General features: G+C 40.7%; 1 protein-coding gene across 1 annotated transcript in view; it reads left to right on the top strand.

The window, feature by feature from the left end:
- Window positions 1-8,785: 8,785 nt before the first annotated feature.
- Window positions 8,786-27,897, top strand: part of LOC104044768 (pituitary tumor-transforming gene 1 protein-interacting protein) — a 33,828-nt gene continuing 14,716 nt past the window's right edge. Inside the window, exons 1-5 of the mRNA XM_064444648.1 lie at window positions 8,786-8,925; window positions 13,418-13,470; window positions 19,556-19,664; window positions 23,555-23,663; window positions 27,258-27,326. Coding sequence (XP_064300718.1) covers window positions 8,820-8,925; window positions 13,418-13,470; window positions 19,556-19,664; window positions 23,555-23,663; window positions 27,258-27,326 — 446 coding nt within the window. The 5' untranslated portion in view covers window positions 8,786-8,819. The remainder of the gene's footprint in view (window positions 8,926-13,417; window positions 13,471-19,555; window positions 19,665-23,554; window positions 23,664-27,257; window positions 27,327-27,897) is intronic.

Raw genomic sequence — 27,897 nt, 5'->3', positions numbered from 1 at the left:
GCTTGAAGTGATTAGTATATTTCCTGAAAATATTGTCTCTGTCCAACCACCATACGTTTCATGTCTCTTGCTGGATAAGTGCATAACTGACTGAACATGAAAAGGGAGAATGTAGAGAAGGCAGAGCTTACTCTGCCATTGGCACAGGGATGGAGGAAAACACCAGAAATTTGGACATCAGGTTTAAATTGAAAATCCCCATTTGGTATATGATCAGCAGTAAACAAATCTGTCACACACTGTTCAGAAAGAAATGGTCTGTAAATCAAAACAAGGATTTGATCAGAGTTGTTTTGAAAATGTCTGGTGTGTAAAGGCAGGCATTTGTAAACTCCCGAGTTCTTGACATCACGGATCCACGCCACAAGCAAAGCGATTTGGGCAGGATGCTGTGTCTACTGGAGCACTTGTAACACCACTGCTTTCTGAAACAGTATTTCTCTGCTTTGGGTAATACAGGTGAGTCTATCTTGTGAAGCTTAGTAACATGGTAATCAACACCAACTTCTCTGTATCTTAACTTCTTCAAAGGAGCAAGACAGAAATAATTACTACAGTCAAGATTCCAGGTTAAGCAGTTCTGGGATGTGTGCTGGAATGATACATTCCTGTTTTTAAATATGGGAATTTTCTATTGCATATGAAAGAAGACTAGAAAGGACTCCTTCTCTGCAATGGTGTAGAACTGGTATTGCATGAAACTCATGGAAAATAACCAGATACAGATACAAGTTCTTCTGAATTAGCCTCAATTAAGGTGATGGAGAGGGGAAGAGAGATCAAAGCTACAGCAAGATGTTTTGGGATTAGGGTTCTTGAATTACGTCAGTTGATTTAAGCAGCAAATGATATTAGCGCTTTATATTGAAAATAATCAGAACAGAGAGATGTGAGATACCAGTACTACAGTCTTTTCAAAGCTGTATTGCATTCTGAACCAAATCCGAGTCTGCAGCAGGGGAAAGAAAAGCTTCAGTGCTGACAAGCCAGGAAATGCACAGTATCCAGAAAAAGATCCAGTGTCCAGTGTCCAACAGAAACAGTATGTTAACTCATATGATATAGATTGTGAAATGCCAAGAGAAAATCTGGTCCCCTCGCAGTTTAGAAAATGGACTAAATAAGAGCAGCTGTGTGGGTAAATACTTCTCCCCTTCTTTGGCATTAAATGGTTAGCTGATCTTTATCAGTTTTAACAAAAGAAATCTTTCAGAAATTAGAGGAGGTCTGGGAAATAACAGCCAAGGGATGTTTTCTGATGGTTTGTTAAGCCAACAGCTTAAATCAAGTGGAGTTATTCATTGCTAGAATGCAACAAGACCCTTCTTCTATTGGGCTGTTCCATTTTGTGACTCTCCTGTTTACCGTACCCCAGCTGACTGTAGCTCTACAGTGTCTCTCTTGCCCCAGCTATGGCTGAGGAGATTTAATAAGGCAAAGCCAATGATAAAGACAAAAGATGCAATTAAGTCTCGTTACATTTATTCATTCTGGAGGGAAAAGAACAGAATCTTGGAAACAGATTTCTCTAGAGATCAACAGCAATTTTAAACAGCAGAAAGCAGAACAGCATGGTCCGTGTGGCATTATAACCACGTTCCCAGGGAAAGCCTGTGCCCGGTTAAACCACAAGACAGAAGGCGGCCCACAGGAAATCACGAGCTGCCTATCTCATTTCACAGCTGGATGAATGCTGTTCAGCAGAGTCTTCAATTACAGAGGTGCTGTGGCAAGAGCTGTAGAATTTAAGTTTTATGAGACATATGAATGAAAGTCAATTTGTCCTTTAGTTATAATTGTGTTGTGTATAATCATGATTTGGTGTATAATTGTGGTGTTCTAGGGATGTCCCTGTGTGCACACTCAGTACACCAAAGTCATTAACCCCCTGGGTGGTCCAGGAACTCCTCAGGAAGTCCCTGCACAGAAGAGAGACTCAACAGAGCAAAGACAAGGTGACAGGCCCAGCCCCTCTCCACCTTCACAACAAAGAATTTGCCTAACTCTTGCAGATGGGGATTTCAGAAGGTCCTGAGGATTCCTCCCAGGCAGCTTCTGCTGTGCCAATACAAGTTTCTACACCTAAATGTGTCATTTAACATCCTGGGTGGTGAATCGGCCCCTTCCAGACACTCCTGGTCGTTCCTGCTGCAGAACTGACCAGATTGTGCGCAGATAAGGTGCTTGTAACCAGTGTGTAGAAACCTTTCCTGTAGGTGCAGAAATGGTCTCACAGGACAGTCTTTTTGTACATAGTTAATACTGTAAGATGTTTTAGTTTAAAATAACCTATAGGTATGGATAATGCATGTGCTGAAGTAGTCATGCAGGATCAGGGCCAGCTGGGATGTGAGAGCTGACCAGAGAAGCGGTTAGGGTAGTCTTGTCTGATCCAGCAGCTCAGGCTGCTGTTTGGGAGGTCTGAGCAGCACCCTACACCAAGGTCCCAATCATTATTTTTCTTAAACAAATACTCTGCCCGTTTTTTGTATAACACTGCTCAGCCAAAAAACAAATCAACCCTTCCACCCAAGAAACATTGCATTTAACAATTAGTCTTTGTCTAGACGAGTCGGATGGTTTTCAAAATAAATTAGTTAGCCCTGCTAGAAGTGGTCAGTTCAGTACATGTTATATTAGAAAATTAATTGCTCTCCCTTGTTTGAAATATTAGAGAAGACTAAGCGTTAACAGCTGTTTATGCATTGCCAGATTTTACTGAAATACAAGTTTTGAAGCACTTTGGCTTGTCACAGTAGTATTACAATAAATCTAACAATAGACTATAATTCAATTAGACTGTGATTCAGTACTGTTAACCATTCTGCAAAACAGTGCACATTAAGTGTGTGGTCACCCGAGTATTGTACAATGAAAACCAAAGAAAATCGGTGGCTGCTTACCACCACCCTTAGCAGAGATACTGAACCAATCCCGTATATTCCCCTAGGCTCTCTTTTTGGAAGCCAAAAATCACCATGGGTGCAAATCTTATTTCCATGACAGCAAGGGCCCACATCAGTCAAGAAGTCTGACTTACTTAAACTGTGTCAGTAGTATTCAGCTGATCACACCTGAATTTATTAAGACCGTTTAAGAGCCAATTTAATCTCTGGTTTAATCTCAGGGTTTTCCTGAAAGATGAAATTGGGCCATTGTATTTGTAGCAAAATTGCAAAGCCTTGAACAAAGTATATCACTTCCCCTCTGAAGCGCATTGTTCTAATCCCCGTAAATATTTGCTGTCTGGGTATTTGCAGGACTGGAGCTAATCTGTTTATGATACTTACCACTTCTAATTTTTAGGATCTCTAGGAGTTCTGATTCAGTGAAGATTATTTATGGAAGGGTGGTTATTATAAGACAGAGGGTGGATATTGACCTGGAAGATCTGATTTTCTTTATTTGACCTTGAGAAATAGACTGAACTCATGGCTGCATCTTTTCCTCTATAAAATGGCATTATTAATACATTGAATTTTAAGAAGATCGTTATAACAGCCAATTTGTTAAAAGCTGAATACACTCTTAGGGATGACTATATAAAGGTGCACGTTCTTACTCAGCAGATCTGCTCCCTGTAGGTGTTTAATCACAGTAGTACTTCACATTAACAAAGTACTAAACCTCACATGTACCGTCTTGCAAGACTTCAGCGAAGCCCTAATATGAAGCCAACATGCATTTAAGCTGGTCCTGCAACTGAAAAAAAAACAAAACAAACAAACACAGAAAAGAGCTCCTCCTTCTTCCCTGGGATATTAGTTGCGTCCTCCGCTGTGCCAGCACAAGAATGCAGTCCCCTGCTCAGTGACCCGGATGGGGTATCACTGTTCTAGCTGAAAAAAAAAAACTTTCAGCTTCATCAGTTTCCTATAGGACTGCAGAAATGGTTTTGTTCATGTACCACAGTGCTTGTTGGATGCAAGAACAAGCATTCAGGGAGAGAGAAGCACAGAATGCTTTTTTTGGGTACACTGATCTAAGCACACATCAAATTGCAACCTGGAGATACATTCATGCTCCAGCCAGCCACAAACTAAACCAACCTTTTTGAACAATGTATTGCTTGGTTAAAATGCCTTTTACCAGGGCCTACGCCCATAGGCCCAATGCAGCAAAGAAAAAAAAAAGTGACATTATCATAATTTACATCACTTATCAGCTGAATTATTTACACATATTGTAATCAGGCAAGCTGGGTAAACTCATTCATGGTGATGAAGTAACATGGTCATTAAGGGAATCGACTTTGTAACTCATATGTCACCTTTGAGATTGTTAGCACAATTAGGTAGTAATGAAAAATAAACCAGCTGCAAAAAGAAGACAGGACTCTCTCAGCCAAATCCATTCTTTGTTCAGCTACCCAGTTCAGCTGTTCCATCACAAGGGAGGAGCTGGAGCAGGGATGAGGAAAAAGGACACTGGCCAGAGCTGCTGCTGAAAATGCATGAGTAGAAATGCTGTCCAAAACCCAAGGCAGAATCTACAGAGCTGGCAAAAAAATCCTTGTTATCATTTGAAATGGATATGGAATTATGATACAAAAAAGCAAAATCTGTTTAAGTTCTGAAATTCTGTTTTTGTTTATAATCTTAATACATACTGCTTGTTCCAAACCCAGTTTCTTGGTAGATCATTCTTTCATGTCTTCTACACTCCATTTCCTGGGAATTTACATCTGCTGGGGGAATGGTTACCTAATCAAGAAGAAAAGTTATTCATTACTGTAAGTATAGCTATTGTGAGAGAATTACTGTAGCTGTTAAATTATATTAATGTTTTTGTCCCCCAAAGGAATAACAAAGCTAGATCAGAGAAGATGGGTGTAACCATACTTCCAAAGAGCTCTCAGCAAATTCTTTTTCCCTCTTCTCCCATAACTCTTTGCTCCAGCTAAAAGATACTTCCTTTATAATCACCATGCTAGAAGCAAGGAAAAAGCAAAAATCACAAACTCTGACTTCAAATTTGAGCTATTTTATGAGAAGTCATTCTTCACTGAATACATAAAACCATGCAAAACTAAGACACAAAAAATTAGCTAGACGACTTTCTCTCTGCCTCAAACATAATTCAGTTCATTTAATCAAAATCATGTGGAATACCACATAAGCTTTTGAGAAAAAGGAAATTAATGAGAACAGCTGTATAAAGTTATTTCAAGGAAAATTCTACCTCAGTACCTCACCTAAAATTGCAGTCAACAACAGATGCCGAAGGAAGAATGCCAGAATAAAGCAACCATATAATGCATCTTCCTTGGCAATTGCACACAGCTTCTGGAAGTGTGGTTCAGGGACTTTCTGAACCAGAGGTGATACGTTGGTATTTAAGAACTGTTAACAGATATATTAATGGAAAAATAATCCAGTCTTTTTGGGCTATTCTAAACTTTTAGTGTCCTTAATATCCAAAGACAGAATGTTTCACAACTTAGCTGTACTTTAAGCACTTTATTTTCTTCTGAGTACTTCTGTTTTCAATCTTCTACCGAAAATTGTGTTCAATGCCCTCTAGGTCTTGTATTACAAGAGACAGTCATTCTGTGTTCACCTTTTCTGTGCCACTCGTGACTTTATACGTCTCTGTTGTATGCCTCCTTAGCCATAGTCTATTGAATTATTACTATGTAAACAGTCCCTTGTCTTTGCTAGTCTTTGTCACTCATCTATGTGTCTCTGCTATTCCATGAGCATGTTCCAAGTGACTCAAGAATACGGAAACAAGAACAAAAGAAGTGTTTCAGAGCATAAAGATTTGTAGACTTGAACACATAGCAAAACCTGGTCTTCAGATGTCCCCGCTCACTGCAGGGGGGTTGGACTAGGGGACCTTTAAAGTTCCCTTCCAACCCAAACCATTCTATGATTCAGTGATTCAGCCAGCTGAAGAAGGCAGAAGTCATGAGTCAGTATTGTCCTACATTAAGCTCAGGTTAAAACATCTGGGTTTCCATATGGCCCACATACCCACCCATTGACTTTATTTTTCTAATGTTCCCTGAAAACTGAGAGGCAGGGACTCTAGTGCTGCTGGCGAAAATACAAAGATGATATAGACAAAATGAAATGTAAATAACTTCCTAATGCACAGGTTGAAACTTCATTTAAGGTAAGGGCACCTTCCAATCAGCCCTTGCTGGAACTGCCAAATCTCTCCCAAAGCCACCCTGGTGCAGTACAGTGCTCTGTCAGCTCTGAAGGCCAACAGCCTTAGAACCAAGCAACAAGGCTCAAGTTTGTTGCCTTTAATTTATGCACTGGCCTAAGTCACTGGAGTTACTAGCAATTATCCTAACTCCCTCTGAACTGTTTCTGGGAGCTACTCATCTCTTACTCTCTGGAATTTTAGCAAGACTAATCTCTGCACTATGGTGAATCAGGTGTCTAAAGTCAGACAGGATGGCAAGGTCAAGCAGTATGAAGAACATTCATCCCTTGTTAAGGGTCAAGTGCATTTGCAAAAGCACCTCAAACAGCGAAGAGCTGTTCTCCCTATGCCCGCAAACCAACCGCAGTGCTTTCATAACAACAGTGGTATCATTACACAAGACTAATAAAAGTGCTCTAAATACTGCCATGTTTGGGAAGGAAGGTGACAAGCAACTGGAGGCACTGCTGACTGAAACAGTGCCATACCTGGAGGGAGCGTTTGCTTCCTACTGGAAGCAGAGTCGTTCAGCACTAAAAAAACCTACACCAGTACTTTGACTATTGATTGTCCAATATTAAACTTGCCATTCCTGAACACGATCACAGAGAAGCTCACAAACCTCAACTATAGAATCATTTAATTAAAGCAAGGTATCTCACTTCATTGGCCACTAAGGACTCGATTTGGTGCCTAACTACAGTTGCCTAGGGCCATTGAGATGCCCGCAGTTCCCTATGTGTCCTTACCCTGCCATCTCAGAGGGTTTGGGGGGTGTTTCCTTCATTCCTGTGTCATATCTTGCAGCCTTGTCTGGGTGTTTGGTATACCACTGGGCACTTCAAAGCGTGCTACATGCTTCTGTAAGGCCTTATGAGGTGGGTTACCATGGAAAAACAACTCATCATCAATCTTTTAAAATCACATAATCATAGAATCATTAAGATTGGAAAAGACCACTTCAATCAAATCCAACTGTAAAATGTGTTCATCTGATTCGTGTCAATATGGAACAATGCTAGAGTCACACGGTGAAGTGTGACCCTCTAGCATTTGACCGTTCTGTTTGTGCTTGTGTAACCGGGAGGCCGTTCAGTGTTCAATTGAATTGTTAACTGTCTTAATGGTTGGGATGTTGATTGACAATTTGTGTAGTTAATTGTTAAGAAAGAATTTTAGTTAGGAGTAGAAACTAACACTTGAGAATTTTAACAAGATAATAAATAATGCTTAGGCCAGACAAGACGGCATTAGCAATGAATGCTTCACTGTCAAGAGGCCTCCTAAAAGGATACAACTCAGTAACTTCAAGGACTAACAGTGGAAACATCTTGCTACAAAGGAGAGAAAGAAGATAAGGGAAGGCCACAAATCAGCCAGCAGTGATAACAGGGAACTTCTTGGCTCAGGAGGCGCTGAAGCATGAAAACTGGGGGAAAGGTAATTCCGGCAGGGGGAGATTGTGACCACCGACCCAATTCAGGACCAAAAAGACTTGCCCCCCCCACACCTGTAAAGAGCATGCGTGCTCATCTACATGGCAAGCGTGGCTAATTTAAATACGGCTGACCAACGGCAAGTGGAATGCTTATCACTGACCAAAGAGTGTAAACTTAGGCGTGTTTTTACTAATTGTTATTAATTAAGTAACTGAATATAAACCCTGTAGTATCGTATGACGGTATGCACGTTAGGCGGAAGGATCCCCCGTGCATCCAGCGCTGCTTGCTTGTCTCTATTCAATAAATTGTATACTTTGATTGAAATTCCTTTGAAGGCTAAATTAATCATAACACAACTGTCACCCAACACCATCATGTCTCCTAAACCAAGCCCTGAAGTGCCACATCTACATGTTTTTTGAACACCACCAGGAACAGTGACTCCACCACCTCTCTGGGCAGCCTGTTCCAACGCCTGACCACTCTTTCAGTAAAGACATTTTTCCTAATATCCAACCTAAACCTCCCCTGATGCAGCTTGAGGCCGTTTCCTCTCATCCTATCGCTTGTTACTTGGGACAAGAGACCAACACCCACCCCACTACAACCTCCCTTCAGGTAGCTGTAGAGAGTGATAAGGTCTCCCCTCAGCCTCCTCTTCTCCAGGGTAAACAACCCCAGTTCCCTCAGCCGCTCCTCATAACACTTGTTCTCCAGACCCTTCACCAGCTCTGTTGCCCTTCTCTGGACATGCTCCAGCAACTCAATGTCCCTCCTGTAGTGAGCGGCCCAAAACCGGACCCAGTATTTGAGATGCAGCCTACGGAAAGGTCATGGTAAATTTTCACATTTGTCTCCATCTCTTTATTCCCTTCTCTGGCCAGCTCTGACCTGGGGATACCTTTGTTGGCTCTGTTGGCTCTGGCAGCCCGCTGGCCACCCTCACCAGTAAGCAGGAGATGGGGCAATGGCTCCTCGCCACACCCCTGCCCGCACGGGGACCAGAAGCGTCCACGCAGCAAACGAAGGAACAAGAGAGGGTCAAATCAACAGACCGATAAGCCTGGAGGGAGGGGAAAAGTCCTGCCGGGTGACAGAACCGGGCCACAGGTGACCGAGACACCCGCCCCGAGGCCCCCGCCCCCGCCTCGAGCCCCGCCCCCCGCGGGGCCGTTGGCGCCTGCGCGCGGCCGGATCCTGGAGGAGGAGAGCGGCCCGGCCATGGCGGCGCTGCGGCGGTGGTCGCTGTGGCTGCAGGGCTTGGCGCTGGTGTGGGGACGGGACGGGACGGGGCTGGTGCACTCCACGACCACGGCGCCGCCGCGGGGTAAGGAGGGGCGGGGAGCCGCGGGGTGGTGCGCAGCCCTCCCGTCCTCCCCGCGGAGGGGCCCGCCCGTGGGTGCGGGCGGTGGGGCCTCCGCCGGGGCCTTCCCCTGCAGGGAACCGCGCTCGCCCCTCAGCGGGGCCGCGGGAGGGACGGCGGAGGCCCCCGCTCGCCCCGGGGCCTGCGGGAGCGCCGTCCGGAGGGGTGGGGAAGGCCGGCGGGGTTTGCCTTAGTTCTCGTCCCAGCCCCGGAGCGGCTGACGCCGTGTGACGGGAGGGCGGCCACTCCCGAGCGGCGGGCTCCTGGCGGCCGGCCGAAGGACGGGGCCGCGGCACCGGGGCTTGCGCTACTGGGTGGCTGGTGGGGCCGCGGGGCTGTCGGGGGTTCTGCTGCAGGGAGACAGCAGTCGTCTAGGTCTGCTCTGCCCTGACTGGCGGTGAGGGACGTGGCTTGGAAGGAGAAACTGGCGAGATGCCTTTGCTATCGTGTTTGTTCTGGTGGAATCGTTTATCTCCTAGCTGCTTTGGGAAAGCAGTTGGTGAAGCGTGTCCTCAAATTTGGTTGGCAGTTTGGTTGGCAAATTTGGAGCGGTACATGTCAGGTTAGCTTGCACTAAGTTAGAGTATCTCAAGTGGATGTTGGCAGATGGTTTTTAGAGTCCAATTTGAGGTATTTTGTGTCTTCTGTGGAAGGGTTTCTACACAAGAAGGAAGTATCCAACTTTGTGAGATAACTAACTTGAGGCAGATGAGAAAGGGAACCGTGTTTCTCAGAGGAAAGAACAGAAGGTAGACCTGCTAATAACTGCAAGTTAATCAGTGTCTTTCAAGTTCTGCAAAACAGAGGTGAAACTAAATGGTTTGGTTGGAGCCGAAAGTTGGGCTGCATTGTTAGTGGAGTTGTTTATGGATTCCCTAAGAAAGAACTTCTCATCATTGTTATGTGAGTTTAGGAATTTGCTCATGACACAAAGTTGCGTGTTGATAAGGACAAGAATCGTGATATACAGAAAGATGTGGGTGACCTTCAAAGAATAAATATTAGAAAAAAGATTCAAGTGAAGAATAAAGAATAGATTTTTATGCCATATGACTAGCATTGTAATTTCAATCTTAAATTGGAATAATTGGAAAAAAATAGGGAGGTAGACTTGTTGACTGTCAGATGCATCTCAGTTACTGAAGTGATGCTTTCATGAAGAGTGAGATGGCAGTTCTGTGGTAGTTCTCTAAGACTGTGGGACCTTGTGTGCCATCCTGTTTAACTACTCTGCAAGTTCAGCACCTCTGTGCAACAGAGTTGGACTGGCAGAAAGCTGGGCTACAAAGGTTGCATTGTTCCCTGTTTGAGAAGATATCTAGAAAGGCATGGCTGTAATTGCTGGAGCAGAAGGAAAGTTGAGGGGGAATAAGATTACTTGGTGAAAGTACTCATAATAGTAGGAGGGAACAACTGCTTAAGTTGAAGAACAGTGTTGTCCTGAGAATGGGAGCAGAGAACACATTAAAATAAACTACCTATGAATAAGCTCAGTGTAGATGTTGAAAGGTTTCTGAGCAGTCACACTGAGTTTCTTCAGTGGAATATATGTCCTGTCCCCATCCCTCTCCCCAAAAAAAGTCACTGAGCTTAAGGTTGTATGGCAGTCCTCAGTCTTTAGTGTATGCTGGTATAGAGCCATGTCTTCCTAAAAAAATAATCTCTGCATCCGCTACCTTCATGCACAAATACATATTGGAAAGGGGAGGGGGGAAAGCTGTTTTTAAACAAGAGTTTTATTGTCAGTGTTGTTCTGTTTTACCTGTGTTTTGTGGAGGAACACCCTTTCTTCTGTGCAGTTACCTTGGACCATGAGTATGTCTCCTAGAAAGTGAGGTAATACAGATGATTTGTGTATAATTAACTATAGTGCAATTCATGTATGTGTGGGCAGAATTCTAGTCATTAAAAAAAGTGCATGAACAGTGATAGCTGTATTTCACTAGATAAGAAAAAATCTTCATACAGCTACAGGTCGCTCTGTACAAGGTGTTACACTAAATGTTTTTAGTGAAAATTACACTGCTTATTAAAGTAATGCATCCACTGCTTGGTAAACCAGGCTTGGTATGTAAAAATGAGAAATGATTTTATTACATGTTAGCTGATTAATGCTTATGTTATATGCCATTGTAGAAGGAATGATTATGCTTTATAAATACTGCTTAAAATGCAGTGTGAATTATTGTTGGTAGTGGTGCTATGGCTTACGCTTTTTTCCCCCCAGTAAAGATCATACAGTAGTCCCTTGACATATCAGAAGGAGACTGTCAACTTGATGTCTGTTTGAATTAAAAAAAAAAAAACCTCAAAGTTTGTGGTTTTTGTTTTTTTTTTTTGCTTTACATGCTGGTACAGGTAATGCTGTAGCAAGGTGGACTGAGGAGTTGTTTGTTGGTTTTTTTCTTCTTTTTCAGTTTGAGAGATGTTTTGTTTTGTCCTCTGCTCTTGTGGAGAGCACTGTAACTGGTGGGAAAGTTATTTATCTTTAAGTATGTGACCCAGAGAAATATAAAAATTATTTTTACCGTTCTGCTTTTTAATCACTTATGGTAATATTACATTTTGTAACAGCAATATATAAAGATGTGTTGATTTTTGAGATGTTGTGATATATTTTGAAGTATTTTTCATTAAGACTCTTCTATGCTGTTCTTTAGAATAAATAAATAATAGAAGTCTAATTTTTTTCATTTAAACCCCAGTCTTTTGGTTATATGCCAACATAGGTTATCTGCTATAATACATCAGTAGGAAGGCAGTTAAAGAAGATAAACAGCATGAAAAGCTTGTGAGGTTATTTCCTTTGATAAGAATCCAAGGAACGTTATATTTCTTCATTTTGCTGTGGATGATTCTGTTACTGAACACATAACCTAAACCACTCTAAGGTCCCTGGTGTACTTGCATGCTTCTGACTGTACTTCCCTCATTCATGTTCAGAAAGCTGGTTTGTTTAGGTGTTCTAAATCTTAAATTGAAAATGTAATGGAGTATTTTTATATGCATGGTGGTACTCCATGTGGAATAATCCTATCTCAAAATCTTTGAGTTTAAACTGAGAACTATTTCTAAATCTGCTTTTCATGATTCTTCTGTGAATTGGTATATGGGCCTTAATGCTTAGGCTGTTTCTCAGTTCATTGGTACCAGTACTAATGTTAACTGGTACCAGATAAACCAGTCCATGTTTTTTCTAAACAGATTATATTAATTAAACTAAATATAGTGGTGCATAAAATGCATTTAGTGTTAAGAATGAGTACTAGAAAAGTATAATATTGAATTATGAAAATAGAATATTGAAATATGTAATTATCCCAAAACATGCCAAGAATTTAGCTCAAACAGATAATGGCTTATGACTAATGCAGTTATTCCTTAAAAGTAGAATTGGATTCCTGTTTTGGAGATATTTTCCACTCAGATGACATATGTGGAAATAATTTAGACTTGAATAGACTGTTTCAGTTGGAAGGGACCTGCAATGACCATCTAGTCCAACTGCCTGACCAATTCTGGGCTAAGTTAAAGCGTGTTATTAAGGGCATCAAAAGTTAGTTTCACTAAATAATATTAAAAATTATCATAGGAACTACAATAATTGGGAGAAAATCCAGGTTCAGACCAGGAGAAGAAACTTCCTCTCATCTGTCAAGTAGTTCATCTAGGTCAAGACTGCGGCATGTATGTGGTCCTGTGGGCAGCAGATTATGCTGTAGATAAAATAGACCAGTCTTATGATGATAAGCATGCAGGACTTCTAAATGAAAGTCATAACCTTTGGCTGGAATCCTCTGGGAATGTGAACACTAGTAAGTATTTTTTTTTTTCTAGGATAGGAGATGCTTTCTAAAATCCAAGGAAAATATTGACTCCTCTTGATCACTTGGATTCTCAAACTTCTGTCAGAGTTGTTGTTGGCCTCTTACAAAATAACTGTGTCCTATGTTTGGAAATATTTTAAAATTGTTATTTAAAACCATGGTATTTGGAGAGCTTTATTTAAAAAATACAAAACAAAACTTTTTTTTTCCCCCGGAAAAGTGTTGATATCTATGGAAGGGGGACCAAGCCTAGGTGAGGGTCAGCCTTTGCTGGCTTCCAGAGCTGTAAAACTTGGATTGTTCTGTAAACTGAAGTGTAAAAGCCTTAACTTCAGCAGAGATACAGGGAGGCTCTTGGGTTTTTTTCCTCCCATGTTGTTTTCAGAAAAAGTGAAACCGCAGTAAGCTTAAATTGTTTCCTGAACTAGGTCAGAGGTCAAATTTAAATACTTTGTGTCTCTGTTTGCTGCAGTTCTCCCAGAACAGAAATTTTGAGCTTTCATTGTTTCAGACAACATTGTTGCTTGTATCCAGAAGCAAAACAAAGAAAAATCTAAATATTTTGTTAAGTACTGACATTACTGAGGAAAAATAATTATCATCTGTGTCTATTTTGGTTTTTTCCCTAGCATGTTCAGAGTTTTCCCAGAGGTCCTGTGAAGACTGTCTAAATAATGTTTCGGTAAGACTTTTAACATCCTTCTTGATTGAGAATTTGGTAGTTGGGGTTTTGTTTTTTTGTGTGGGGTTTTTTCTGTGTTGTTTTTTTTTTTAATATGAATTCAGATTGTTGGGGTTGGTTTGGCTGTTTGGCAGTTTTGTTTTATTTTTAATGGTGAATCTAGTCAAACTACCCTTAATAAGAGGAAGTCTGTTCTTATTTAAATGGTAGAGTGAACTGATGTGCTGCTTTCCATGTCCCCTATGATTTGGTCACTCAGGGTACTTCTCTGCATTATCTGGAGAGGATGGACAGCGTAGAACCCAGGCTTCCAGTTTGTGTGTTCAGTGCTTTCACAGCACAGCTGAGTGAGTTGATGTTGCTGCTGGTTTAGACTTGTCCTCAGTTTGCAAGCCGCACTTAGTTAAATTTCCTTCTTATACAAGGGCTAGGTAAACTGAACCTTATGTGTCTAATATGCCTTGCATTTCTTATATGCTGAATAGGAGAACTGGAAAATTAATGTAAATAAACTAGAAGTGTCTTTCTTTGGAGAGGTCCCAAGCAATGCATTTAACTGAGGCGGCCTGGATCAGTACTTTGTAGATGCTCAGGCATGTTGGCCTCTCCACCAGTTACATCAGACTAAGTGTATTAGCCTGCCAGGCTACATCTCTGTTCTGGTAGCGAAGTGTTTAGATTTCCCATGAGATTTCAGTAAGGCAGACATTTAAAACAATAGAATTTGTTTCTGTCCTCAAAACCTTTTTAGCTCCACCATAGGGGTTGTGATAAGTATACAAAAGGTGTCTGTCCCTGCAGAGTAGAAGAAACTCCTATATTTAAAGTGAGAGCCTGGTTTGAATTCTAACTTCAGCTATTGCTGACAAGAAATATTTCGGTAGTCTTCAAGTTACGTAAGTTACTGCAAAACTTCTTCAGCAGGGGAAATTGGGAAATATCTAACCTAACTTGTTTTATGCTTGTCTTATGCATATTTTGTTTTTTTTTAAATGAAAATACTAATTGCCTTGATTTGATGTGGTTATTGTGTGTTGTCAGACCTGTATATTTGTCATCATAAGAATGGCATTGTGTAAAGAGCTCTTCATTTTCAAAAGGAAAAGTAGGAAATGGAAAATGTACGTCATTAAAGATTAAATGTTCAGCACTACCACTGGCGTGACTGCCACTTCAAATAAGCCGTGCTGCAGATACATGAGCACAACTTTTATTAACCTGAGAGCTGTGTGCTCACCTTGTGAGGGAAATAAATGCTTTAGCTGTGCTTGTGTACTGAAGACACTAAAAGAGTTATACATTATTTTCAGAATCCGCCAAACCAATGACAGTGTCCAGACTTGTTTTGGTGACAGAATGATGGATGATTCAGGGCAAGTGCTTCAATAGCATCAATGTTAACCGTGAAGAAAGGAGTTTAGCCTTGATCCAGACAATTTGCACATACATAAAAAAAAGAAAGGCTACAGAACAAAGCCATTAGCTTTTGTGTGAGCGATACAGAAGCCAAGGATTGCTGAAATTGCTTTGTTTAATCACTTCAGTAGAAAAAAATATCAGGTTTTCATATTGGTGATAATATAGATGGCAGCAGCAGATGAAAATGAAACATTTGACTAGATAAAAACAATCCCAAACAAACCTTAAAATGTAGTAATTTAATTCAGTTAAATAGACTTAGAATTAAAAATGCTCAAACTTTGCTTATCATAATTATATTTGGGTTGGTCTTTAGAGTTGAATGATGAATACCTATTTTCTCATGTTTTTATCAATAAGTTCTGAGTAGTAATTTCATAGATACAATGTTGCATTTCATCATATTCTGTACCATATGGTACACTAAAAAACAGCTTGTAAATGTTTTCATTAGAGCTGTTGAATTCTGAAACTCAATTTACTTCAAAGAAATATTTACTGCTGTGACTAGCAGATTACCAGGTAAATGAATATTTGAGAACTTTATCTGTTACCAGATAATGTGTAAATATCTATTGATTAACATCTTAAGGGGGTTTTTTTTATGTTTCTAACTCCATGTGATGGTGTATAAGACAAAATATGTAACACGAACAGCAGTTGAAGGTAAGATTACATTTGGAAAATTTGGAGAATTTTCCAAAGTCTCATTTTTAAATCTGAGTAGTCTACCAACATGATTTGCCCTGCCGTTATTTATTTTTGTCATTCTCATCTTTGTCCTAACATAAATATAGAGAATCTAAAGTCTTGATTTTGGGTAAGCTAGGCATTAAAAAAAGAGCTAACGGCTATAGGAAATTACATGATCAATAAATACACCCAGTTTTTTTTACTGGAGGAAGGGTGGGGATAATAGTTACTTCCTCTATCTGATTATAGAGGAAGAAACATTCACTTTGTGTTCATAGTTATCTCTTTTAATATTGAAAATGTCCTTAAAATGAGTGTGGGCTGTATTAGTGATATTGCACTTGATTATCCATGTGACACTCTACTAAAAATAAAATCAGTGATATTCATCAGAGTTCTTAGCATACTCTGCAAAGGATGTATGATTTACCTCTATATAAAATAAAATCTTTTTAGTCTTCATTTTTAAGTAATACAGATGAAGGTCAAATGTAAGGAAATGTTTTACGCCTGGGTGTTTAGGCTTTTTACTAACTTGATTTTGACAATTACCTAAATTTTTAGCATTGGGAATGAGTCAAAATATTTTCTCTTCAGCCTCTGCACCAGTCAGTAGCTGTATCAGGTATTGCCTTTTGGGCTACACATGTTTTTAATAGTTATATGCAGTAGCGTCCATCAGAATGATACAGTTAACCTTTCTGTGCTCCTGGTTGTCACCAACAGTACAGAGTCACAGAATGGCAGGGGTTGGAATGGACCTCTGGAGATCATCTTGTCCAACCCCCCTGCCTGAGCAGGCACACCCAGAGCAGGGGGCACAGGAACACATCCAGGCGGGTTTTGAATGTCTCTAGGGAAGGAGGCTCCACAGCCTCCCTGGGCAGCCTGTGCCACTGCTCTGTCACCATCACAGGAAAGAAGTTTTTTCTCATACTGAGGTGGAACTTCCTGTGTTCCAACTTGTGCCCATTGCCCCTTGTCCTGTCATTGGGCACTATTGAAAAGAACCTAGTCACATCATCCTGACACACTCTCTTTAGATATTTATAGGTATTTATGAGATCCCCCCTCAGTCTCCAGGCTGAACAAACCCAGGTCTCTCAGCCTTTCCTCATAAGAGAGATGCTCCAGTCCCCTGATCATCTTGGTAGCTCTCTGCTGGACTCTCTCCAGTAGTTCCCTTTCTTGAACTGGACACAGTACTCCAGATGTGGCCTCACTAGGGTGGAATAGAGGGGGAGGATAACCTCCCTTCGACCTGCTGGCCACACTCCTTTTAATGCATCCCAGGATACCGTTGGCCTTCTTAGACACATTGCTGGCTCATGCTGTCCACCAGCACTCCCGGGTCCTTCTTAGCAGAGCCGCTTTCCAGTAGTTCAGCCCCCAGCCTGTACTGGTGCCTGGGGTTGTTCCTCCCCAGGTGCAGGACCTTGCACTTGCTCTTGTTGAATTTCTTGAGGTTCCCCTCGGCCCAGCTCTCCAGCCTGTCTGGGTCTCACTGAATGGCAGCACAGCCTTCTGGTGGATCAGCCACTCCTCCCAGCTTGGTATCATCAGAGAACCTGCTGAGGTTACACTCTATCCCATCATCCAGGTCATTGATGAATATGTTGAACAGGACTGGACCCAGCACAGGCCCTGGGGAACACCACTAGTGACAGGCCTCCAACCAGACTCTGCTTCTCTGCTGAGAAGTCATTCAGGTTAGAAGAGACCTCACGAGTCATCTAGTCTAGCCTCCTACTCAAAACAGGGTCAACATTACATTCAAATATGTTTAACAATTACTTTTAGTGTGCCACCTATTAGTAATTATTTTTGAACTGTTAATTCTTATTTAATAATCTAACAAATAAGCATATTCTCATCTAACATCCCTGATTAAAATTGAACCTTAGGAGGGCAGCGTTTTTGCAAAGATTATTCTGCCACCTTAATTATTTGGGTATGTTTGACTTGTACAGTCTACCAGCTACAAAACATGAATAAATTTTTCTTGTCTCTTTCTGCACTTTTTTCAAGAGAGCAGAATCTACTACAAACAGTTTGTTTTCATATTTAACATTTTCTAACCCTTTAAAGCAAGATAACAGACTTTGTGCAATTGAGGTTGTATGACAGATGTTCTTGATAGTACTGTTAGATAAAGCATTGTTCCTGGATAAGCTCTTTCTAGAATGAATCCTAAAACACCCCATTCTGTCAAGGATTCCTTTTACTGTCATCCAAAGCTGCTTCACTTTTGTGTGGTAAAGAAATTTTGAATTAGTATCTATTTTAACAAATGAAAAATAAAGCTTCATTTTTCTGTGGTGGGTTGATCCTGGCTGGAGCCAGGTGACCACCAAAGCTGTTCTATCACTCCCCCTCCTCAGCTGGGCAGGGGAGAGAAAATATAAGAAAAGGTTTGTGGGTTGAGGTAAGGACAGGGAGAGATCACTCAGCGGTTACCATCATGGGGAAAGTCCTCTATTTGGAGGAATTAGTTTAATTTTATTACCAATCAGAGTAGGGTAATGAGAAGTAAAACCAAGTCTTAAAACACCTTCCCCCACCTCTCCCTTCTTCCCAGGCTTAGCTTTGCTCCTGATTTCTCTACCTCCTCTCCCCCAGCAGCACAGGGGTGTGGGGAACAGAGGTTGCAGTCAGTTCATAGCATGTTGTCTCTGCTGCTCCTTCCTCCTCCGGGGGAGGACTCCTCCCACTATTCCTCTGCTCCAGTGTGGGGTCCCTCCCACAGGAGACAGTCCTCCATAAACTTCTCCATTGTGAATCTTTCCCACGGGCTGCAGTTCTTTATGAACTGCTCCAGTGTGGGTCCCCCGCAGGGTCACAAGTCCTGCCAGCAAACCTGCTCCAGCATGGGCTCCTCTCTCCATGGGTCCACAGGTCCTGCCAGGAGCCTGCTCCGGTGTGGGCTTCCCATGGGGTCACAGCCTCCTTTGGACATCCACCTGCTCTGGCATGGGGTCCTCCGTGGGCTGCAGGTGGATATCTGCTCCACCATTAACCTCCATGGGCTGCAGGGAGACAGCCTGCCTCACTGTTGTCTTTACCACAGCACCTGGAGCACCTCTTCCCTCTCCTTCACTGACCTTGGTGTCTGCAGAGTTGTTCCTCTCGCATATCCTCACTTCTCTCTTTGGCTGTAGTTGCTGTTCCCCCTTCTTAAATATGTTATCCCGGAGGTGCTACCACCATCACTGATGGGCTCAGCCTTGGCCAGCGGTGGGTCCATCTTGGAGCCGGCTGGCATTGGCTCTACTGCACATGGGAGAAGCTTCTAGCAGCTCCTCACAGAAGCCACCCCTGTAGCCCCCCTGCTACCAAAATCTTGTCGCACAAACCAATACAGCATGATGCTTAGTGGTGACGTGAAAAGCAGAAATGTTGTGCTGGTATTGTAACTGTAATACATGTAAGACATTTTAAATTTTAAAAAATACAGGTACATAAGTGTGCACAATTAAGGTACCTGATGTACTTTGCAATACAGTTTAGATAGGGCTGTATCTTTTATTACCTTGCAGCAAAACCTCATGTAGAATTGTAAGGGTTATTCTTTTTCTTTCTGTTGTTGATAGTCAGATATGGGGCTGAAGTAAGATTATAAGTGTATCTTTATTTATCAAAGCTACTAGGTGTTTTAAAATTCTGAGCAGTAATTCTAAACGCAAAGCCATTTTATCCTCAGATATACAGAGTACCTCAATATGTTCCCAAATATTTTCAGGCTAGTGTAAATATTTATTACCCTTACCTATAAGTACAAAATGTACTTATTCACAATTCAGTTTAGGCTTACTTAGGAATTGTATCAGGACTTCCTTAGGCTTTATACTACAAAGCACTTTCAATATATCTGTACAGTACTGTATGCACTTAAGAATTCTGTCTGTGGAGAGGAGCACTAAATTGTAAACTGGTTTTGAAAATCAATAACTTTTTTTTTGTTTCTGTTGCACAGTGCCTTTGGTGTTACACCAACAACACTTGTATTGATTACCCTGTAAGAAGCATTCTGCCACCGTCTTCATTGTGTTCGCTCTCAAATGCTCGGTGGGGAGTTTGCTGGAGTAGGTACTAATTTTACTTTTGATGTAGAGACTTATTTATGAGTGTGATTAGATTGAAGTAAGACTACTGCTTACTAGAGCTGTACCCTGATAATTTATTTGGCGGGGAGGAGGCAGTGGTTATGACTTGGAACTGTGATCCCTAATCTTCTGGACTTATAAAATCGTTGTTGTTAAGGGTTCTTTGTGAACAGCCAGTGCGGTTAGGCTGATCCAATGGCTTTAAAATATTTAGTATGTAGTGAAGTTCTGTTGATGCTGAAGTCTAGACTAGGAACCACTGATGTTGGCATGTTCCAAGTATTTTATGTATGTAGTCAGAATTTACCTGTTTCTTAAACCATACTTCTGAGGTACAAAGAAATAAGGTCATACTCCATTGACAAAGGGCAATCATTCTTACCTTTGTAAAAATTTCTTAAAATGTTGGATGATATGCCTGGATCTATAGCTTTTAAATAGTATATTCCAGTGGCAGCAGTGAACCACTAACACAGGAATGGAGCCACCCAAAAATGCTTGAATGCTGTTTTTCCTTAACCAACTGAAAAAAACAGTGTGGCCTGTGGGTGCTGAAGGCAGTGCAGTTAAGGTTAAAAAGGAAGCTGCAGAGTGCCACTGTAGAATGTAGTGCTGCACCATTTAATTGTTCTTAGATTTCCTTTTGCATTACTAAATACATTGCAGTGCATATGCTGCCATTAGGGTGAAATCTTTGGAGCTATTTTTGCAATACTGTGTATACAGATCTAAATTCAGAGTAGACTGGAACAGAGAACAAATAAGACATTGGAAAGCTTGTCATATGAAATAAGAATACATCTTCAGTCCAGCAAAGCAAAGCCTTACTGCTTTTGAGGTATTTGTTCATGAACACCAGGAGACTAAAGGACAAAAACAAGTGGAGATGAACTCTCAGTGACTATGTTATCTGTAAATTAGAAGAAAGTTATCACACTTAGAGCAGTGAGGTTATGGAGTAGTCTTTAAATTGAAGTGGCAGAGGTAGAAGATTGCTGTTAAAATGGAGCATGCAACTTTCTGAACTTTACTGCTTCATATAATCCGTGCAAACCAAGGGACTAGATTGGACAATGCAAGAGAACTTTGCCAATTCTTTGTTCTTAGCAGAAGGGCTCTGTACATTTTTCTGGGAGATAAAGCATTTATGCTTAGACTTTTGGAGTTTTTGAGAGCTACAGAAGGTTTATAATTTCACTGATAAGACACTCTTTATAAGGAAATTGGGCTTTCAATATTATAGTAAATGCTGTCACTATGAACTGTTAAGCAAACTTTTTTTCTGGAAAAATGGTGGGTTGACTCCTGCCAACAGCTAAGTACCCACACAGCAGCTTGCTCCTTCCCTCCTGTGGCCCCAGTGGGATGGAGAAAGAAAATGGGAAGAACAAAAGCAAGGAAACTTATGGATTGAGATAGACAGTTTAACGGGTGAAGGAAAAATGGGGGGAGGAAAAAAAACTCACCAAAACCAAGCAAAGGAAATCACTTGCCACCTTCAGCTGCCAGACTGATGCCCAGCCAGTCCCCAGACAATAGCCACCTTGGAAGCCAGATACCCCTCCACTTCTTTTTCCTTTTTCCTTTTTCCTTTCCACTTCCTTTTCCTGAATATGGCATTATATGGTGTGGAATATCCCTTTGGCCAGTTTGGGCCAGGGGTTCCCTCCTGACTTCGCTTATCTCTTGCCTACCTCCAGCCCTACTTGCTGCAGGGAACAGAGTAGGGGGAAAAAAAAAACTGAGAAAAATCTTGATGCTTTTCAGGCCTGTTCAGCAACAGCCAAAACATTGGTGTGTTATCAGCACTGTTTTAGCCAGAAATTTAAAATACAGCATCATACCACCTGCTGTGAAGAAAGTTAACTCGGTCCCAGCCACACCCATACAGAAATGCATTTGTGTCATTATTGGTATCTACTGATACTAAGGGTGTTCTTGGCAGTTTACTCCTGCTGTAGAAATGGCTTCCAGCTTGGGTGCCATTTGTATTCCTAGACTGAATGCAGCTGAAACAGAGAATGGAACACATTCTCAGCAGAAAAAGGCAAGTCTGGGGAGGGAAACAACAAACCCCCCAGATATGTATTTCCTTAATAGATTTTTTTACAAATTATATGCAGCAAGATGCCATGGGGATATATAGTATTATTGAGACTGTCCCCTTCAGACACAGCAGGAAAACTAATTACCTTGTGAGCATGCTGGTGTTTTTCCTTTTTGCCAATAAAATAGAGATGAGTGTTGGCTCAGTGTTCCTGAAAATGAAGCTGAATATTGCAGCTCACAAAGTCAAAAACAAATGACTGGCTTCCAGTTACAAGTTTTATGGAATAAGACATGTTGACAGATTATTAACTAGCAGTGAAGCAAAAAAGAACAGTGTAGAAGCAACGTAATACAAAGTAGCTTAATTGTATAGTTTTTTATGAATAATAAGCAAATGAAATAGTGGAGACGGGAAAGCAGATTGAAAAATGACAGTCTTTTTCTGCACTCTGTTAATAGGTTCAAAATATTTTTTTTCTTCAATGAAACAACATTTAAAGTAAATAGTATACTTTAAAAAATTAAATGGAGATTAAAACTGCTTTTTGTTTTTGCTTCACTGAGTGAAGTATATTTAATTGCTTGTAACTTGTAGGGGAGTAACAATGAAAAATGGATATGGTGAAATGTGTTATTTTCAAAACTTACATGTTCAGGGTTTACCTGTGTATTATAAGTAGAAACTATATATTAATCTGTATTATAAACTACACCCAGTAAATTATATCACACAAGCAAAAAAAAAAAAAGGCTGGGATCTAATCTTTGGCAAGATCTGTGAAGAATATTCCTCGGCCTGATGCGAGTTGGTGAAATCTGTAGAGAAGTACCAGACTTTTTGGCTTGTGCATGTGGTCAGAGAGGATACACCCTCTGAACTTCACTTGCTAAATTTAACTGTCTTATCACTAGTGTCCTGAAGCAGTAGACAATGCATGTGCAGCACTTTGTATTACTGCAGCAGCATGAAGCTGCTCAATCTGGCACAGTTCAGAGGGTCTTATGTGGGGGAGGGAAGAAGACAGCTTCCCTGTCCCTTCTCCACATCATGCTTTAAAATAGACAGTGTGGGGTGTGTGTGGGAAGGGGTGTTTGTTTTTATCTCTGTTGATACAGCTTCCCTGACTGAGTTAATTTTGTCCTTTGTTAGGTCCTTTGAATAACTCCTCAAAGTCATGTCTGTAGTGTTGCTTATATCAGCCATGTTTGCTTTCTTCTTGGGCCTTACTCTTTTCCAGGACATCAGTCAGCTACAGCTGTTTTGGTGTATGCAGTTAAAATAATACACCCCACCCCCCATTTGTTAACCTTTGGATGTAGGTGATGACTCTCTGGACATAGAAAATGATTTAGGAATTTTATGGAGAGTTTTATATTGGCTCCTTCAAATCCTCTGACATCGTGGTCTTATTTCATATTACTCTTCCTCTAAGTGATGCATGTAATGTGTATACACTAATGCTGCATCTATATGACTTCTTTTGTTTATGCTGTACATGGGCTAAGGTTGTGACTGGGAGGACAGAACTGTGGAAACACAACAGTAGATATATATCCTTTAAAGTATTACAGGATGACTTTTAATAATTCGGTATATGTAAAGAGCAATTTTACTTAATGTCTGTTCTGTGTAGCATAGTAGCATAGTAGCTAGATTCTAACGTGATATGCTGAGTTTTAACTGGGGTAGTCGTGCAGAATTGTGTTTGGATTTTTTTTTTATACAGCAGTGAAAAAATGCTTGGGAAGGAGGGGGAGAACTATCAAAGATAAATGTTAATGCTGGAGTCTAACAAGTTGAATATATTCATATTTTGCAGTAAACTTTGAGGCTTTAATTATTGCCATAGCTGTAGTTGCTGGACTCATTCTGGTGTCTGTAGCAGTCTGTTGCTGTTACTGCTGTTACTGCAGAAGGCGTTCCAGGAGGTAAATACATATATTTGTTTCCTTTTCTAACTTTGGGTGTGGGTCTTCCCTACCTACCTACAGTTTTTACTCTCCAATATACTAAGAATCTTTTCGTTTGGAAGAAATTTTGATCCCTGTGTTTTATTTGTTCGAGACATAAAAAAAGAAGAGGTGTTTAGTGACAGGTAGTATGAAAGTAGAAATGATGCTGGATTAACACTAACCTTATTAGGGGTAGCATCACAGATATGTTAAGTAAGCTATTGCTTTACATTTCTATATTTTATACTTCCTTATTAAGATTGGACATGAAAAATTTCAATGGCCAAATAGATACTTGCTTCTTGTGATAACAGAACAAACAATTTCTTTCAAGGCAAGCTCATGGTACAGCAAAAAGGCACCAGGTGGGTAAGAAATAACTGAGCACCAATGTTCTACAGCACTCGGTATCCATGCTTCAGAGTTTGCTCTGGGATCTGTCAGCAGACAGTATCTAAGTGATTAGCTGTCTTTGCTGATTTGACAAAGCAATCTCAATCTAAGATGATACTTTTTTTTCTCTAAGATACTGAGTGACTGACTTATTTTCAAGTAAAGTAATACTGCAAAAACTTAAGTGTTTTTTAGACCTTGGAGGCCTTGTAAAACTTGTAGTTTTTTTTCTTCCCACCTACTAGCTTACTTCTTTAATTGGCTAATATCCTTCAAAGGGAGGGAAGTAGTTGATAAGCAGGTAAAATAGGCAAGTCAGTGCTTCCATGGGAAGCGATCAGGGTTTATTCCCTAATGACATATCTGGAAAGCCTTGTTTATTGGACAGCACAATATGCTTCCTTGTGTCACTGAAGTTTTAGAGCTCAGGTTTCTGGGCAGTGTAGTTTCAGCTAGCTCTGCTCCTTTTGTCCTTCAGTACTATTCATGTGAACTAAATGTGGACCTTATTTCTTGATCTGAAATAATTTCTGTACTCAGGTACCTGTAGTTCATTGTTCTTGTTTGAAAAAACACAACTGTCAAAGAATTTATGCAGCTGTACAGTGTTTAGCGCTGACCTTGAAGCCAGAGAAATATGGTACACCTGTAGTTTTCAAAAAAGGAGAAAACAATTGTAAATAGCATGTCTCCCTTCTCTGTTCCCTGAGGAAGATACATGCACCTATTCTACTGGTAGACTGGTATACCAAATCTGTCCTACTGCAAAAATTGGTAACTCTTTAGCCCTGTGCTGATAAGCCTTGAAGTTGTATAGAACTGTTTTAGATTTTATGTATGATCTGTCAACTTCCCCTGCAGAAGAACTGAGTAGGCCCCTGTGGCTGACATGCCAACAAATAAACCTTGATTCCTGTGAAGAGAGAGGTTTGTGCCAGACTTCAGTTTTAGTGGTTAAGTCGTCAATCAGTAGTGTAACATCCAATTCCAGAAATAGAGGGTTAGTTGACAGTCATCTTGTGCCAGAACTCCAAAGGTGTCAAGCTTAATCTTCTGACACTCAGAGGATTTAAAGGTCTTGTCAGAGTGGGGTCCAGCTTATTTCAGGAGGATTCAGAATGTATTATTTTACTGGAGCCTGATACATTACCGTCTTTAAACCCACTGATTCTCAGCAGGAATTCTTTTGCTGTCTGCAAAAGTTTGGGGACTCCTTTTCCACAAAAGAATTTTTTTAATGACTTAGAAGAAGGAAAGCTTGTAGAAATCACAATGTAGTATTAGATCTATTTTACTGACTTGTTACAGGTATTGTCTCAGAGCTCAGGTGCAACCTTGCTTTATAGAAGCACCAGGATTCCATCTGGGAATTTTTAAGCTGTGGGGTTTCAGTGTTTAAGAAGCCAGCACTTACCTTTTCCTTGATCGCAGAGAATACTTAGGTGCATCGATCCCCACATCAGTAGCATAGCTGGCTCACCTGAGTCCATCCCTACCACAAGACTCCTAGGGCTATTGGTGCATTGTCTCAGTTCATTATTTTTATCCTATGTTTTGACTTTAAGAGTCTGGTTCCATGTGCTTGAGAGAGAACTTTCATGAAACTATACCAAAAAGACTCTTTTGAACTTCTTGACTTTAACAACCACTTTTTAGAATTTTTATTATTTCAAATTTTCTGAATTTTGAGGAAAAACCTCAATTCCTTCAAAGTGTCTAGAAATCAGAAGATATTTAATGTTCCTTTTAATTATAGGGAAGAAATAGATTTTCTGAGTCCTATACCAGTGTTTTATTGTTTTGGTGGGTTTGTATTTTGCAACACCAGTGAGCAGTGAGCATAGTTATTAGACACTGGGATCTCCAATAAAGTAGTTTTACAGAAGGATGCCCCAAAATGGGAGTTTCTAGTCTTCCTGGACATGCTAATATGAGGAATTGTTTAGCTTTACAACAGGGTTTAACATACCTTTCCAGTAAAGGTGAGCTGCTCCACATGTTTCCTGCTGCTAAACTCCCCAAGATTTTTCTAACTCTTTTCATGGAAACAAGAAAGGAGGAATGAGAAAATTTGTATAGGAAATATTAAATGGAATCTGAATTACTGAGTTCAGTAATTCAGATGTTCAAAGGCATGTATGGACCAATTGAGCAGATGGAAAAAGTGAGTTCAGATTTTAAATGCTGGTATCTGTAAATTTTGTGTTAAAACATTTGGCATGCTATAATTAACCACTGGATGTCACTATTGCTTAACTTCTATGTTGGTTGCTGTAGATGTGTGGCACTATAACTATCCATTTCTCTATTAGCAGGTGTGTCAATATTGTAAATATTCATATCAAACATCTTCAGATAATGCATTCAGTTTTGAAAAATGATTAGCACCTGGAAAAACATGGCAGGTGTCCATCCATTAATGCTGAATTCTGCCAGGAAAAAAATACAGACAAATAAATATTATTTGGCATTTGCTTTAGAGTTCTAAAATTCTAATATGGTGTATCTAATGGTTAAGTGAAGCTTCGTCACAAACGTTAAGTGCATGCATTCAGTAGAGCATATCTGCACATGCACAGCTCAGATGTGCTGTGTAGGCTCAGCATTTCCCAGAATCACACAGCTGATGCACTCAGGTAAATCCTTGCTCATTCCAGAACAGGGAAGGCAGCTGCCAAGACAGTTTGTGCAGACTGCTTTCCTGGGGGCAACTTGAGATTGGATAATGATGGTTGTTGGAAAGATAAATTTTTCTGGCATCAAAGGCTTATGAACCATCAATCTTCTTCCAGGGGACAACAATGGACTTAACTATGTATGTGCAGTACGCTTACTCCAAAATGGGGTGTGACACGTGGGGAAAAATGGCAAGTAGGACTTTTGTTTCTGGAACAATCTACAATCTGTTCCTAAGAGATTTTAAACTGCCCTGTGGAGTCTGGAGTGCACATTGCTGCAGTGGGTGAAGCATTCAGGTACTATAAAATGTGAAAGGGTAATTCTACAAATTTGTCAATTATACTTACTCAGCAGTGAAATTTTACATTGCTATGAAAGTTTCTGAGGTCAGACTATAAATCCTCTTCAAAAACAAGTCAAATGACTAAACAGTGATTGCCTAGCACTGAAATTGCTCTTTCTTCCTCTTATGCTTTCCTTCCCTCCTTATTTTTCTAGTAGACCAGATGAAGAAGAAGAACGGTTAGCTAGAAAGAGAGAGGAACGAAGACTGCAGTCTCTTCAGAGGTAAGTCTTGACAGTTTGATGTATAGCTATATACTTCCTGGTGGTATTGGAATATTCTGCCCTTCTAAGGAATACATGGAGTACTAAACAAAGAGGTATCATGGATTTAGGCACAGCAACGTCAGGTTTTTATGAAAAGGGGCTTATTGTGAAATTTGTGAACCTAACTAGGAGCCTGTATTTCTGTAAGTGAACAGGGAGTGAATAGGTTGATGCTCACTGTGGCAGGTACAAGAGCTCTGTGCCAGTCAAGAGCAAACAGGAGGGATGTGTCTGAAGTCTTGCCTGGTCTTGCTTGGACTTATGCCTGTCTGTTGCACGAGTTAATGCCTAAGTGAGGCTGGCATTCAAGATGAAACCCACTTTTTGGATTCATTTGGTATCTGGTTCTTTTTATTTAAAAATCTGCTTGGGAAAGGTAGAGAAGTTGATAGTGACATACCTGTTACAAATTTTGCGCTGGAAATGGAAAACTTTGGCATAGATTTTTCTTTAGGCTTAATCCCATGTGTCCATCCTTTCTGTTCAAGCTGTGGCACAGTGTAGAAAGAAGTGCAAGAGTCAGCAGTGA

This window comes from Phalacrocorax carbo, chromosome 2 (assembly GCF_963921805.1).
Source record: "Phalacrocorax carbo chromosome 2, bPhaCar2.1, whole genome shotgun sequence".
Lineage (NCBI taxonomy): Eukaryota > Metazoa > Chordata > Aves > Suliformes > Phalacrocoracidae > Phalacrocorax > Phalacrocorax carbo.
The sequence above is the reverse complement of the archived record's forward strand: the minus strand, read 5'-3'. Positions and strand labels throughout refer to the sequence as shown.